This window comes from Drosophila persimilis, unplaced genomic scaffold, assembly GCF_003286085.1.
Source record: "Drosophila persimilis strain 14011-0111.01,24,50 unplaced genomic scaffold, DperRS2 tig00000124-arrow-pilon, whole genome shotgun sequence".
NCBI classification, from domain to species: Eukaryota; Metazoa; Arthropoda; class Insecta; order Diptera; family Drosophilidae; genus Drosophila; species Drosophila persimilis.
The window spans coordinates 6153149-6170479 of NW_020825294.1; the positions used below are offsets into that span (position 1 = coordinate 6153149).

Below are 17331 nucleotides of genomic sequence, written 5' to 3' on the forward strand. Positions count from 1 at the left end.
TGCGCTGTCAAAGCAGTGGAAGTGTTTTTGCAGTCAAAATTTTAACGGGCCAACAGGGGTCCCTGCTTTCATCCTGGGTCAATCTTGAGGAGGAGAGGAAGGGAGTCGTTCTTAGAACTTAGAGATAAATCTTTGCCAGCTAAAAAAATATAGAAAAATATATGGTTCGGGCAGTTGAAAGCTTGTGAAAAAATAGTCTGGTTTTCCAGTTTTTTTTCATTTAAAAGATTTCCAAATGAAAGCAAGCTGCTGCTATAGAAAAAAGGATTAAGAGATTACTTTTAAAAAAAATCAAGTCTACGCGAATTTATCTGTAATGAATGCACTCTTCAGGCAGGTGGAGATTTTTTTGAGTGTATCTCTTCTATGGATTTGCTTTAATAGACACCTGAAAATACTGTTTTTAATACATGAAACAACAAACCACATCCTTGTAGCCGCATTTGACTACCCATAACAAAATTGTATAAAATTTCAATAACAAAAAAATCCACATAAGAAAATCAGTTAACATGATTACAAAGCACAATTTATTTTTAGGCCCAACAAATTCATTGACAATCATGCTGATAATGCTTATTTATTGACAAACATTACGCTAAAGAGATTTTCAGGTTTCTTAACAGATGTAAATAACAGAGGAATGTAAGGCCAATACAAATTCCCACTATTTTAACAGGGCTGTGGAATGGAAATGTAAAGCGATGAGCTGTGATGTTAAATGTTCTGTAAAGGGTACACAGGTCTGCTGGCTAAAGCCAAAGCAATGTTAACTAACCTGCACAATTAGTGAGTGCCAGGATATCTAAACTAACTAATAAACATAGGGACTATGCAGTCGATGCAACTTGGAACTGGTAACTAAGCAATGATTAGTGGCTATGTACTGTAAAATCATAAATTCCACACACCAATGAATACATGTTTAATTTCAATGTCCTACTAGGCTTAGTCTAGGCTAGAGAAAGGTGACCAGATTTAATTGAGATAACACTTGATACGATTTTCAAATATTTAAAGATATAAAACAAACTTTGGAAATACTGCAAATGATGTCTTTCCGTATGGCTTAGGCTAGCCATGTTAGCTATGCCCTAGAAAAATGTGCATAGCTGCTATCAGCATTTACATATGCTAGAAAACATCCCATTTTCAACTATTAACTAACCCGCACAATCATTGAGAAGGGCTGTTAGCCTACCTCACTGTTTTACTGGTACTTCTAGTGGTACGAGGAAGGAGCACTGTAGAGAGCACCTCTGTTAATCCACCCTCCCATAACAGCGCTCTCGCTCTCTCGGCGGAACAACATGGAATCGAATCAAACAAGAGAACGTGTCCTCCCACGAGAGAGTCCGAGACCCGAAGTGCACTCTCTCTCAGCAGTTAGTGCCGAATGGAAAGCTTTCGCCGACAGCACCAACGACGCGCGAGCTTCCCGCACTGACCGCCTTGGGGGCGCCACCTCCGCCAAGTCGCCACAGAGGCAGAGTTTTTTTTAGTCATCATTTGCACTCCCAGACGAACGCACGTCGTTTTTGTCTCGCGCGTTCAGCCCCAACGAAACTGAAACTCAAATCTGAAGCAAACGAAACGAACATCCCAAAAGCACACACACACACACACACACACACACACCGACACCAGCGAGGCAGAGAGTGTGTGTGTGCGAGAGCGAGCACTAAAAGTAATTCCGTGTTCGAGTAAAAAGTGCAAGTGCAGAACGAAATAAAAGTAAAAATCAAAATAATAACAACTGAAACGCATGGCAAAGGCAAATTAAAAAACAAAAACAACTAAAAATAGATGTGAAAATGGAACTTTTTTGAGGCAGGCATGCGGCATTTGTTGCGTGCCACAAACATTTGTCAGGCATTTGTTGCTCCTGCTGCGGCTGTTGGGGGGGAGAAAAACTGAGAAAGCTGTTGCGGTTGCGGATAATTAAAGCGCGAAAAGTGGAGCACAAGAAGTAATCAGGGCTCAAAACACAGCCAGATCCCAAAGTACTGAAAATTACAAAAGAAAAAGAGTAACTCTTAAAAAAAAAAAACAATTAATTTCCACTCAAAACTAAACTAAAAAGTGCATGCAAATAAGTGAGGATCAATAAAGAACACAAAATAATTTCTCAGAAATAGATTTATATTCTGTGCTATCATCAGGCATTTTTAAACGCAAAATTAACAAATAAAAACAGCTGAGAATTTTTTTTAAATAGTGCCAAAAAGAGTGAATGATCAATGGGAAATATCCCTTAGATCTTCCACCTAGACTTTAAGCAAATCTTTCCTCGGCCAAGAAGACACCCATTGAAGACAGTGCCTGGCAAAAGTAGACGAATCAGAAGCCTCAACTGTAGCTCAGCTTTTCCGCGATTCCTTTTGGCTTGAGTTCATTTACCTCGGGAAATTTCAGCCTGAAATATTGCCACAGAAAATTCTAGTCTGACCCGAGCACTGTTTAATCTTTAATTATATTTTGTCATTTTTGTTCGCTGTCTATCTGCCCCTCTCAGCGTTTCCTCTCTCCTTCGCGCTATCTGGCTCCTGCTCCCATTTAGGCTAATTATGCTGCCTCGCTGGGGTCTGGAGCCGGGGTCTGGGGCTGGAATGTCCTTTCTGTGGCTGGGTCTTGGACATTCATTTCGTGCTGCATATTTTTAGGCGCTGACTAAATTTGCTCAGCCGCTGTTGTTGTTGTAATTATAATAACAGCTTCTGTTGTTGGCCCTGTTGTTGTTGTTGGTTTATTATCTGCACCTGACTTGTTAGCTATTTATTTGTGTGTTATTCCGCCATTGTTTGCTTTAAACAAAACGAAAACAACGCAAAAAAAATGTCAGACGCGAGCAAAGTTTTTTGAGCAAAAATTTTAAAATTTGTTGAACATTTTTGTTAGCTGTCAACTACTGACATGGTATTTACATACATATGTGTATGCATAAATATTTATAAATATTTGTTAATTGCTTTTGTTCTGGGTGTATTTTTTCAATTGCCAACAAATAATGTCAGTTGATAGAGGAATATCATACATCTATTTTCTGTGGTGCATACTCGTATATGTTCTGTTTTTATGACATTCAAAAAGGTGTTTACAATTTGTACAATATCGTCTTTCGTCGGTGTAATATTTCATTTGATTCAAAAATCATCTACGTATCAGAATTATATTTATTTCATTTATTTTATTCACCAGAATTTGCTCGCATTTACCAGTAAAAAAGCACAATTCTCCTTCAGAATATATATCCCATAATGCGGAAATTATATTTATTAGCCAAGATCTTTGAATCCATCTGAAATGCATCATTATAGCAGGCTTTTTCTAATAAATTCTCAAAATGCTGCCATTTATTTCACGAAAAATATTTATTTACTAGATTGTGAAAAATGTTACCATTTTTGATGAATTTTCCAATGTTTCTCGCAACAACAATTTAATCATTTTTTATTGTTTATCTACGTGACATAATTATTGTTTCGATTGGTGTTTGATATTTTATATTTTATAGTTTTTGCTGTAGTTCTGCTGAATATTTTTCCTAGGTATGTGTGTGTCTTTTATTATTTATTTAGTTTCATGTAGGGGTCATATATCTCATGGTTTGGAGCTTGGAGAGAGGGGCAAATAATGGTATCTATCCAACAAAGATCTCCTTTCCTGAAATTCATGAAAAAGAAAGGACTATCCTTTTAGTATTTCTTTCTATAAATGAAGCTCAGTATTTATATCTTTATTTGCCTGGATTATTGTTCCTTTTTGGTATTAAATATCAAAACCCTACAGAGGCTTCAGCTCTCATAGCATTTTAGATTTAGATTTCCAAGATAAATGAATAATTTCTGGTTTATTTTCCATGTGCTCTGACACACATTTGTCTGCCCATCAGTTCTCTGCCCAAGATAGTTGCCTTTCTCTGCCGTTTACCGGGAAACCCTGGCGACGATTCTGTGTGGCAGTAGGACAGCAACTCCGACAGTTACTTGGCCTCGAAAACAACTTTAACTGGGCCTCGACGTCAGCCTCCAATTCATTTCCCCTGCCCGGACTCCTTTGCCAACTCAATTGCCTCGCAAGCGCTTTCGTGACGCTCTAAATCAACTCAGGAGAGCAGGGGGGTTGCTGGGAGGGGGGTTGGGGGGCGAATGGGAGCCCAAAGGATTTTGAATTTATGTTGCATGGGGTTTCCCTTCGCTTCGTTTCGCTGGCTTTTGCACGCTTTTGTCGCACTTCCCAGCTTCAGCATTTTCCGCTGAGGGAAAGGCTGCTGTGTAATTAATCTTTGCCCAAAATGCTTGAAAATTTATGTCTTTAACTTGACTGCAGTCCTTCCTTCCCACAGAGAGGAGGAAGAGGAAGGGTAGAGCCAGGGGCGATCCTTATGCCGTTTAATAGTTTTTGCCTTTAACTTTTTCTTGGATGTTTTTGTTGGTTTCGTTCGCGTCGCGATTAAAAGTGATTAATAGTCAACATTTTATTACCGCACAGCAGCAGCAACAACAACATTACAGGCAACCCACAAAGGGGAACCACCCGAAAACAACTTAATGTCCAAACGAAATAAGTGAAATTTTCACACAGAAATTAATAAAGACATTAGTGCGTGTGGGCGTGTGGCTCATTGGGGAATAGAAACCAAAAACCAGAGGAGCAACTACTGCGTGAAATGTGCGGACTGGAGCCGTACAGCCAGCACCAGCTGGCGCCCCACCATCAGCGGAGATCCTCTCGCTGGCTCCAGCAGAGGCAGGAGCACCACCACCACCATCACCATCACCATCACCACCACCAATGCCATCATCAGCAGCGGCTGGAGCAACAGGCTCCGGGCAGACAGACCGGCTCGGGGTCGAGGTCGAGGACAGCCACCCATTTGCAGATTTGGTACATTCTACATGTGATATTAGTCCTAATCGGTGAGTCCTCCAACGCTCTAATGTATCCTTGCGCCCTTTTTCCCTTTAATTATGAACACATTTTAAATGGTCCATAATAAATGTGGGGATTGCTGGTTTAGGCCATGAACATTTTTATTATTTTTATAGTGTGTGTGCAGAGGTCAGGCTTGGGCATTAGATTAAATAGGGGTTGTAATTATACAAGTTTCCCCTTGAGATTGAGATTGAAGAGAAGGTTTGATGATGATGAATGAATAGCCAAAGAACTTCCGAGGGGTATTATAAGGGGTATTCAGAGCTGTCTCTGCATCCACTCGATCCTCTCCAAAGCAATGCCAAAAATAAATTGCAATACTTAAACAAATTTCCAACAACTTTCAAGTGAAGACAGAAATTCCTTGAATCTTTGCCAGAGTTCCCGGAAAATCTCAACCCACAACAAAAAACTTTACAGATTTCATAATCAAACAATTTTCTTACAGCATTTTTCATGACAAAAAAAGAGAGAGAAAACGGAAAAAATGTTGTCCCCCTTCCGAACTGAATTCGAGGGAAAATCCCCAGGAAAAACAATCAACAAATTGAAATCCAAAGACCAAACAATCGAATGTCGAATGTCCAAAGACAAAGAACAAATTGTGAGACGCAGACGGAATAGAAATTAATAAATTGGACAACAAGTCCCCCATTTGGGGTTTGTTTTTCTCCTTCCTCTAGTTTATTCCCATGTCGGGGGGATATTGGAGTCCTGTGTGTGTGAAGGAAGTATTTCTAGCCCCTTAAAGCATTTCCTGCGTTCCCTTTGCGCATAGTGAGACCTTAATCCGGGTAGTGGGTATCCTGTAGTCGCAATATCCATCCATAACCTTCTCACTTGCTATTTTTGTGCCTGGTTTTGGCTTTTGTCGCAGTTTTTCGGGGCTTCGGGCAAGTTAAGTTGACATTTCCGCTAAAACAGACACGTGCGGGGGCTGCTAATAGCTTGGGAGGGAGACAGAGAGGGGAGAGGGAGGGGAGAGGGAGAAGGAGAAGCTGTTAACGTTCTTTCATTATTTTCAAATCATATCACAAAAGACAGAGGCTGCTGCTGCACAGTTGAACGGCAGCGGAAACGGATATGAAACCAAGTGAATGTTTGCACACCAGCGGGAGTCTCTCCCTCTACCCCTCCCAATGTAAGTGTGGGTGTGGGTGTGTGTGTTTGTGTGTGCCTTGGCTTAATTCAACGTCTCATTTGCATACATTAAAATGTCACATTTTACATGTCGTTTGTGCGTCTCGCCCTAAGCCTAACAGCAACAGAAGCCAGAGGAACGTCAGTTAACATTAAGAGGCAGAGCCACCAGAGCCACCAGACCCAGGCTCCCATCATCCTCCTCCTTCACCTCCTCCTCCTCCACCTCCTCCATTCTCCTACACATAAACTACATTAGCAATTGGCCTGGCTAAAAGCACTGGCTGGCACTGGCTGGCAGTGGCTGGCGTGGCTGGCAGTTCGCTGGAAAGGCAACCATGTAAAAATGGCTTAACGCGCAAATCTTTCAACTAAACATTAATCCTAATGGTTTTCAATTTTGTTGCGCCTTCTGTGGCAAGTCAAGTTCGCTTCGGTTCCCTCTTTTTTTGCCTTCTTTCTTTCTTTTTTTTTTTTTGTGGCGCTTTGACTTTGGTTGTGGCCCCTGCTTTGCATGTTAATACGCTCTTTGATATTGCCGAGCATCGCCTGCAGCCTGATTGCTTCTGACAGCGTCAAATCCTCACCCCCTAACCCCCTCCCCGCACCCTGTATCCATACTTCATCCTCGGGGCATCACGTAAATATGAAATTTCATTGAAATTTCTGTGAACTTTCATTGAGCTTCTGCAAAATAATATACAAAAACACACAGAAATATGTAATGTTAGGTCTCTCTCTATCCATATCAGTCTCTCTCTCTCTCGGTGAGTACATTCCGCTCATTAAGCTGCCCTACAATTTGCCATTAATCAAGTTGTGGCCCCCAGAAGCGAAGTGTGCCCTTGACTCACTTACTCAAAAGGCGGCTAGGGCCACAGGTCAAAGTAATCATATGGAATGCGATGATACCTCGCTCTCCCACTCTCTCAGTCTGTCTGGGAAATATGTCAATTAAGGTAAACCACAAGACAAGCGCACAGAATTAATGGTTTTAGAAATATTCAACCAAGAAAATAAATTAATTGGAGATTATATGTCTATGAAAATAATGTACCGAAAATTGTAGAGTAGATAAATATAGATCTGGCAGATAAATACCTCTATGGAAGACACTTTCTATATGTCAATGAAATAATATATTTAAGTGGCTTAATATTTAACAATATTTATCTCTTTTTTCATGAGTTTGCAAGAGATAGGAACCAAAAAATGGCCATAAAAAATTTATAAGTTACTCCTTTGTACTAAAAATATAAAATATTATAATTTAAATCTCGAAAATAGATATAAAATGAAATATTTTTAGTTTTAAGTTGCCTTTGCCACAGTTTTCGAGAAACTTTTTAGAAGGAGAGAAGTTTCGTGTAGGTTTCCGGAAGGTTTCTGGTGAAAAAAGGAGCGCAGGACTTTAAATAAACCAATCTAAAAATCTAAAAAATAATTTTGATGATATTATAGAAATCTCTGCTTTGTTCTTGACCCCAAAAAGTATGCCATATATTCCTGATTGGAAACAGCTCTGCGGAATAGCCCAGAGATATTTAAATATTGTCCTACCAGCCACCATTCGCTCTTCCTTTAGAAGATTTTGGGCTTATGACAAGTGCTCTTTATTGTTGGAATATCACTTTCGTTTATTATTTATTTCCGAAAACCCCGGCCAAAACCTATACGCCCCACAGGCCTACCCAGCAGATGGTCCATGTGGGGGGCATTATGTGCCACATATGTAGGTACTTAAGGCCATATCATATGGCACACACACACACATATTAAATTGTTGCTGTGGCAAACTGAGCAAAAGCTCAAGTAGGCTTTTGTTTAAATAAAATTGTGTCGCCACAATGGCCAAGAGCAACTGTGTTTCTCTCTACGAGTATCTCTGCCGCTCTCAGTGGGTGTGCATTTTTCTCTGTGTATTGTTGTTTGTGTTGATTATCCACACACACACACACACACACACACACTGATTCCCACAAAAGATACCACACAGAGTCGCATCCATGTGTCATGTGTTTGCCAGACAACAACATTTTGAGCCACTAAGCTTTTGTTGAAGTTTATCTCTGCATTTGCCCAATTGATGGTAGCTCCTCGATGGTTTTTTTTTTCTTCTTCTGCCAGCAGGTAATACTCGTAAAGGCAGGTAACAAACACAAATAAATCTTACCGTAGTAGGGGGCGGTGCGGGGCGGGGCGATAGTTCTCGGAGATTTCCCAAACAAATTCGTACATATTTCATGCTCATTTCTGGCCAACAACATTTTGACGGACAAATTGCCATAAAACGTATTTTATGTTCCAATTATATATACATTTTAAATATACATAATATATTGTGCAATCAACATGACAAAGTCACACTTTTGACTGCTGCTCTGCCGCTCTGCCGCTCGACTGATGATGGAATTTCGCGTTTTAATTTGATACATTTCAGGGATTCTCTCGCGATATCACGTAACAGCATATCATATATTGTATTAATATTGTTTTTGCAAACAAATTACGTTTTTTTTTTTTTATTCTGAAGGGGATCAAGTTTAAAGAATTAAAATGGAAACTTATTCAATTATTTTTTGTATATATTTTTGGGTCTAGTAGAAGGCATGGAGACCCCTTTATTTAATGGTGATATAGAAACGAAAGAAACTTAATCGCATTTACATAAATAATTTCTGAATTCCAGGAATGGCTTCAAGCTATTATTTTGCAGAACTCAAGGGCTGTAGATTTACTTATTTTTTCCTAGAAATTTCCTGGGAAGTACTGCGATAAATTTTCTGTTAATTCTTTTCCACGCTTCACGGGATTTCTCTTTAATTTTTCCGTATTTGGTAGATTAATTTGCCTATCCCTATATTAATTGAGCACTTTAAAGGCTCATAATTTAATTACAAAAAGTCTTAGGGATTTAATATATATCTAACCACTCTAATATTATTTCCTGGATACCATTTATAGCCCCCTTTTAATGAGTCTTTTCCTCAGGTTTTCGAATAATTTAATGGGGAGATTACATTTGTTTTCCGTAAGCTGATATGCATCGTGAGGCAAGACAAACAGAAATTGTAGCATTTCAATTAAAAGTAATAGCCGAACTGCTGAAAGCCAACAAAAAAGGAGGAGGACCCACATACAGGACACAAGACAAACAGTGGAGGCAACCGCGAGGGGCAGGGTCCAGTTCGGGTTCGGGTTCGGGTTCGGTTCGGTTGAATTGAGTCCGATCCGGTCAGAGGACCAACGCCCCCAAGCAAATTGAAACAAAATGAAGGTCTCTGTGTGTTGACTTCTTCGGGTTCGTCTTTTTTCTTTACTTTTTTCGTTGGCTGTATTGAAATCATTAGAGCGAAGCGGCAGCAAAAAAAAGTTATAGGTTCGGCGGTGGGGCAGCCCCATATTTGGGTAGGGGTTGGATTGAGCATTAATGTCTGACGAGGACGAGAACGAGGCACAGACGAACGACCGACTGACGCCTATTAATCATGCAGACTTTACGTTCCATTAGCCAGGCAGCAGGACGGAGGACCAGTAGGACCCTAGTGTGGGATTTTAAGGGGAAGACGACGACTGTGGAGGTTAAGACCTCGATGTACGAGTGGGTCCAATGTGGTCCAGACCTAAACAAACTTGAAAAATACCAAAGGTTAAGGTTATTCCTGGATGAAGGCAATGTTTGAATTGTGAAAAATATATAGATTTGGACATAGAAATACGAAGAGCCTCTTTGGACCTCAACTAACAGCCAAATTATTTTATTTCCGAATTATATGAACGAAATATGTCTTAAAAATATTTAACAAATTTTAAAAATTAATAAATATGTAAATAATAAATTTATTAAAATACAATCCACACAAATCATCGCAATTTTCGTTCAAAAAATACCGAACATACCCAGGCACACCTCCATGGAACCGCCACTTGCGGCATGTGCGAGAGGTTTAAAGTTTAAGTAACAGCAGAAGGGGCGGAAAGAAGGGGGGGAGAGGTGTGGGAGGCAAAAGAGCAACCGGGAACAGAGAAGCGCAAACATTGCGGAGCAAACAGAGCCGCTGTCCGCCACCGCCTGCCCGCCCGCCCGTCTGCCCGTCTGACACTTGGCCATTTGCCTGTCCGACAGCGCTTGGCTCCTAATGGGGAAAATATTGTATTACAACAAAATGTGCAGCTACCCCAAAAACGAAGAAACGAAAGAAAGCTGAAAAAACCCGCAACATTGAAGGGGGAGAAGCACCCTTTAAAATGGATCCCGAAAGGGTCCCGGTCTCCCCCCACTCTCTCTCTCTCAGCTGCTGCTAACGATATGGAAAATTTATCAAAAAATACAATGGGAGGAAGGAGCAGGCAGGAGCAGCAACAACATGACACCGACCGACCGACCGACCGACCGACCGACCGGCCAGGCATAAAATAATCAGCACGGCCACGGCATACCCTTGGCGGGGGCACCGGCGGGTGCAGGAAAAGGCAAATGTTAGGTTAAAAGGCTTTCCAGGTCAGGCGGGCGCCCCGAGCTGTCCCTCAACCTCAAGGGCGTTGATGGCGAGCAAATTGATTTGGACTCCGAGTTGGAGAATTATCAAATGTGTAAATCGAGCAGAGAAATCTGTGAGACGAATCGAAAGCGGGCAAGTGATTGATTATGGCATCTCTCAGGGGAGAGAAGGATGCGGCAGATCTGCTTACGCGATCTTCGAGGGGCCATCCTTCATTCTCAAGAGAGACCAGCCCTGGATTAAGAGGGAGAACTGCCCTTGATTAAGAGGGAGAGCAGCCCTTGATTAAGAGGGAGAGCAGCCCTTGATTAAGAGAGAGCGCAGCCAAGTGAAAGGCTTAGGATAGTGCTGGTGGTGGGTGGGGGGTGGGCGTGGGGCAGACAATCAGTGCTTAGACTAAGTCATGTAAGCCGCTCACCAAAGCGTAAAGACAATTCAATCGATGCCACACTCACAGATACACACCCACACACACACACACACACATACATGGACAGAAAAGAAAGTTCTCGCTCACTTCTGGGCAAAGTGTTTGAAATATTTTCACTTTTGTCATTTCCTTGAACATACATTCCAGCGGAATGCTCGGAAGCATGACTCTGCCCACTCTCCCCTCCCCTCCCCTTCCCGCCTGCCCCTCCGTAGGGATGGGCTCGTGTTTGACCAAGGAAACATTACTTACATGCTCTTGGAATTCCAGCTGATTTATTCACGCATCATTTGCCCGGCCACCGCCCGACACGCACCCATCTCTAGGACTAAACGCACTCGAGCCTGGCTCTGGCAAATGGCAGCGGCAGCTCAATGTTAGTTTTGTCTTCCCTCCACCCTTTGCCCTTTACCCTTTCTTTCCAGGTTTACCCTGTGCTCTTGGTGTGTGATGGACACAAGGAAATGTCTCTCAAAGAGACTGCAAGAGCCCTGAGTCGGTCCCCAGAATCCAAGAACAAGGAACACATTCCTGGGAGAGGCGCAGAAAAGGCTTACTTATCGGTCCCAGGCATCTAAGATCAAAAAAACACCGTCTTAGGCAGCTAAGTCGGTCCCCAGGATCCAAGAACAAAGTACACATTCGCAGAAAAGACTTACTTATCGGTCCCAAGAATCTAAGAACAAAATACACAGTCTTAGGCAGCTAAGTCGGTCCCCAGGATCCAAGAACAAAGTACACATTCGCAGAAAAGACTTACTTATCGGTCCCTGGAATCTAACAACAAAATACACCGTCTTAGGCAGCTAAGTCGGTCCCCAGGATCCAAGAACAAAGTAAACATTCGCAGAAAAGACTTACTTATTGGTCCCAAGAATCGAACAACAAAATACACCGTCTTAGGCAGCTAAGTCGGTCCCCAGGATCCAAGAACAAAGTACACATTCGCAGAAAAGACTTACTTATCGGTCCCAAGAATCTAACAACAAAATACACCGTCTTTAGCCTCTGTTATGGTATTGCCACCAGCTAAAATATCATGCTATCTGGAAGTCTTCTTCCAAAAGGTCTACAGGACTCTCACCGCCCTCCACCCCGCCAAATAGCGGGTATCTTCTAGTCCGTATGTGGACTCGAGAACGGGGCACTTTTTTGTTAGGTGCTTGCAGTGAATTTTTGGCAGTGACTGTAGAGCAAATAGAGCGTAAAAATTCCGCCTCCGGCTGCTGCCAAGTGAAAGTTGTGCGGAGAAAGTTTACCATTTGAACTGGACCGGGGGCCGTAATTTATTTTGGCTCGTGGTAATCAATGCTCCAGCTGAGTGTGCCAGAGTGCCGTATGCGGACGGGTTAAGCCGGCAAACTGCTGGGCCAAAGCTTATCGCATCCGTTTCGTGCCCGTTTCGTGGTCTTAAAGTTGCAAAGTGGCCCGCCAGCGGGTGGGTGCAAGAGAGAGAGACAGAGAGAGGAGAGACAGTTTTATGGCCGTCAGTTGAAAGGTCACTGCAGATGGTCGATTTGTGGGGCCCACCATCCCACAGGGTGGCCCACTCCCAGTAAAATTTATGACGAACATGCTGCAACATCCTGTTAACAACCCCATTTGCATATCCACATGCACATGAGCACCCGGTTACAGTTCATCCGATTGTTCCAGAGAGAGAGAGAGAGCGGGAGAGAGTACAGTGCCCGCAGCCATAAAGCCGCATTAGCAGATGGCCCAGCAACAAACAATGCCAGCCAAATTGTTAGCTAAATTATAACCATCATTTAAATGGTTATTTTCATTTTATTTCCTTCTGGCGAAAAAACGAAAAGCTCAGCACAAAAATCGTTACGCAAATGATGCTCAAGGAGAGTCCAAAAAAAAGGGAGAAAAAAAATGAGAGATGGTCATAGAAAATGTATTTGTAGGGGATTTGAAACGACTTTGAATGCTCTTTTTCGGTTCAATCGGGGAGGAAATATATATAGAGTAAGAGTATATATAAATGCCCAGAGATTTCCATAATTGTCTTATTTTTTTCATTGTTCTGCTCAAAGTCCATATGCCCGCATCTGTGGGTAGAGTACTCATAAATTTATACCAAAATGCGCAGCACTTGTGTGCAGTTGTCGCCACCACAAAGTAAAGCGGCAGCAGGAGAGAGAGACAGAGAGAGAAGAGCCCAAAAAGAGCAGAACACTGGAGGAGCAACGCTGGGGAGCTGAGGGGCAGCCGAAACTGCCAATGGCCTCAATGAGCGTTTGAGTGTGTGTGTGTTTGAGTGCGCTTCTGTGTGCGTTTGTGTACGTGGCAGCTTGAGTGGGTTTTGTGGGTGTGAGTGGGCATGCAACTGCTTTCATTATGACAGTTAAGTGTCAGCCACACACCCATACAAATGCATAGCCCCTCTCTCAGCCGCTCATCTTTTCGGATCCGCTGGATGCTTTGTGCATATCATAAAATTTTAATTGAATTCTGGCATTTTACTATGTGCCAGGAGGCAGAAGGGGGTGGCCGGAGGGTGGCCGGGGGCGGCGAGTACAGATTACATGAACTTTACAGTTGTCAATAACTTTGATGTCAGCCCGCGCGTGCCGCAAAAGTTCTCCCCGCAATGCAACACTCATACGCCTCGTTGGTCATGTTTCAGTGGCATGCGGCATGCGGCATGCGGCGTTGCGTGCGGGGTGTGTCAACTACTTTTCGGCTTTGGCCGTTGTTAACATTTCATTTTTGCCAGCTGCCTGCGATGCGTTTTATGAATTCAGTTATTCCGTTGGCTGAATATTCCATTTTTTATGCCCACAGTAGGGGTTACTGTCCTGCCAGCATCCCCCCGCTATCGCCTCTGGGGCTTTTATGGATTAATGCTGGCTGTTGCACACACAAAAAATTTCCACATTTGCATGACATTTTTAATGCAATTTTAATATGCGCGCGCAGCTTAATTAAATATTTAATATCCCCACCCTTTAGCCCCACCTCCCATTTCGCTGTTTTTCCACCCTTTATCGGGTTCTCTTTGCTCCGATGTGGGAAAAGTTAATTACCAACAATATTTGTATGTGCTGCACTTAATAATTTCAATAAATTGCATTAAGTGCGAATTTTTCTTCTGCTTGTGGACACAGGAGCGGCGGGGAGTCCGGGAATGAGTGCTGAAAAGGAGATGAAATTGTAAAAGGATTCGCATTGAATTTAAGGGGTGTTGAGCGTGGATTTACGTGAAAAGTGCAGCCATAAGTAGAGGATTGCTCATTAAATTATTGAAGAAATCCCAAAAATATGTAGCCTCTCACGGGATGTTGCACAGGGTTTCCAGACACTTTAGTCCTAAATAAACCTCCTTGGCTCTTGCTTAATCCTTTGAAAGCCTTGCTTTGCCTGCAGCTGCACTCCCTGCCACATTGTGAATATTTATAGCGAACCTTTTACAATAATTACATAGAAATGCCTTCAATTCAGTGCCAGACAGTGCCAAGACCGCAAGAAGGTCAATCCGACAAGTGTCGACTGGTTGTGTCTTAAATTCCCTTTAAGCCTTTAAGTAAATTATTGCTAATGGCCCCCACATAACCACACAAGGTCTAGGATTGGGAAGCACTGCATTCCCCGGCAAAGTAATCACAACATTTGATTGATTGAAATCAATTTCCCGTCAAAGACATCTGTGTGGGTGGTGAGGGTGGTGGTGGTGGTGCTGCTGTGTGTGTGCTTATGCATATATTTACTCAAACTCGGTTACTGCCACTGGATGGCGATACGCTTGAAATCAAGCGAGGCGAATGCCTGTCTCCGGCTGAGCGACTGAGCGACTGAGCGACTCCCCGGGAGATGGCTCAGATGGAGCTGCCATAGACGCCAAGTGCAGACAAGCACCGAAGACAACTTGAGACTGAGACGTACGTTCTGTCATCTTCCCTCTACACCGAAAGAAATTAAACCAATATAAGGTTATTCCTAAATAAATATTTAGCAATAAAAGTCTTTAAAAGTCATTCCCACGTTTGTTTCCACCTTAAAAGCAAATTCTTTTTAGATAGACTCCTTTTTTCTTTCAGTGTACCTCACCATTTCCACCTTCTTTTCCTTTCTTTGAGTCTAGCTGCTTTATTCCGCGAAATTAATTTCAAATGAGTGGCTGGCAGGGCTGTCATTATATAGAATCATATATGAATAATAAATGGAAATGCATTTGTCTGGAAATCTTAGCTCCCACCACACCCCCCAACCCCGCCCCCAATCACATCAAAGTATTTGCCCACATTGTTGGCGAGAGGGGAGGGGAGGGGATGGCGAAAATACGTGGCTGGGATTTTTATAACCAAATCAGGACAAGACAACAGAGGGCTCCCCAGAGCTACTCCTACAGCTGCTTTTTGGCATTGGTTTTTATTGTTTTTTATGATCATTTGTATTCATCAATTTTGTATTGATTTGGCTCGGAATTCGGGTGCTCGGGCAGTCGGCACCCCGAACCGAGGCGTTTATATGCCAAGACAGCGAAAGGATAAACAAAACTTGGCAAAAGGCAATGAATTTTGATGTTTTGTTGCTTCAACTCCCAGTTTTCTGGCCAATTCCGCCCAGCATCTTACGAATTTATGAGCTATAAAAACATCTGCCAGAGCGGACGTTCCCAGTCCTCCTACCCCTCCTACCCTCTCCCCTCTCCCGTATCTGTGGGGAAGAGCAAACAAAAGTAAAGTGCTCCACTTTTTGATTACTTTTTGTTATTGTTTTTATGATTTTTGTTGCTTCTTTCTCCGGTTTTTATTTTACATTTTTATCTAACTTTTGCTTGCTGTTTGGGGTTTTCTTTACTTTTTGTTGCCATTGCCATTGCCATTTCCATTGCGTTATTTTAATTAGGCGCCAAATGCATAATAAAATAGATATTTACCCCACATGTGTGTGCGGGATAGACGTGTGTGGGTGTGTATGTGTCCCAACATTATTTGTCCCATTTTCCGGTATTCATTTGGGCACTTTCACGACGGGTCTGTCCCTGCAACACAAAGAAAGTCCGACACAGATTTCAAGAGCGGCATTGCCACACTTTGTACACTCAGAGAAAATAGTCCTGAGGTTTGATATAGAAAAATATATAGGAAAAATAAGGTGTTTTCACTTACATTTTGGCAGTATTATGAATATTTTTAATTTAAATATGCGTCAATTTTAATCGCAATATATTTCATCTTTAATCGAAATTTAATTTTTAATCGCAATATATTTCTTTTTTTTAGTTAACATATATTTCGCTTAAAAAAGAAATATATTTAATTTTTAATCGCAATATATTTAATTTTTGATCAAAACATATTTAATTTCTGATTGAAATATATTTCATTTTTAATCGAAATAGTGTAATATTTTTCTACGAAATATATTTATTTTGTAATCGAAATATATTTAATTTTTAATGGATATATATTTAATATTTAATCGAAATCTATTTAATTTTTAATCGCAATATATTTCATTTTTAACCGAAATATATGTAATTTTGAATTAAAATATATTTAGTTTTTAATCGAAATATATTTCATTTTAAATCGAAATATATTTAGTTTTTAATGAATATATATTTCATTTTTAATTAAATTATATTTAATTTTTCATCGAAATATATTCCATTTCTAATCGAAATATATTTCATTTTCAATCGAAAAATATTTAATTATTTAATCGAAATATATTCAATTTTTAATGGATATACATTTAATTTTTAATCGAAATATATTTAATTTTTCATCGAGATATATTTAACTTTCAATTGAAAGATATTTTATTTTTTTAAATAAATGTAACTCACATTTAAATCAAATATTTTCCAAATAAAAAAAAAATTTTCATATTTAAATAAAATATATTTCACACTAAATTTAAATATATTTCCTACAAATGTAATATATGATATCTTTGACCGCGTTTCCCTTCAACATTTTTTCGGAGGAAGTTCCCTTTTTCATAGAGAAATCTTCCTTCCTTGCAAACGAAAGAAACGTCATCGCTGTTTCACTCAACTAATGACACAGACCATCTCCTTTTTCGCCCACTCACCCCACGATTGCATTAGCCAGGGCGCCCGGACAGAAGCTTCAACCTGCAGTCACCCACTCGCCCGCCCCCACGCCTCCCTCTTTGACTGTCTCGCTTTTGTTGGTTGACGCTTCCGTTTCTTTTTATGATAAATTGATTGATATTTGAATTTAATGATAAGCTTGTGGGCAGGGAACCCGGGGGCGGAGTCGGGGCGGGGCCAGTCGACCGACCAGTTGGCAATTCAATTTTCCTGGGCTCTCATTTTTCAACTTCAGCAACAGCGGGCAGCGG

The 17331-nt window shown here is 41.3% G+C and overlaps 1 protein-coding gene across 1 annotated transcript in view; it reads left to right on the forward strand.

Annotated features, from left to right (window-relative positions):
* Positions 1–1577: 1577 nt before the first annotated feature.
* Positions 1578–17331, forward strand: part of LOC6603541 — a 39529-nt gene continuing 23775 nt past the window's right edge. The window contains exons 1-2 of the mRNA XM_002028476.2: positions 1578–1734; positions 4492–4919. Of these exons, the coding sequence (XP_002028512.2) occupies positions 4670–4919 (250 nt within the window). The 5' untranslated portion in view covers positions 1578–1734; positions 4492–4669. The remainder of the gene's footprint in view (positions 1735–4491; positions 4920–17331) is intronic.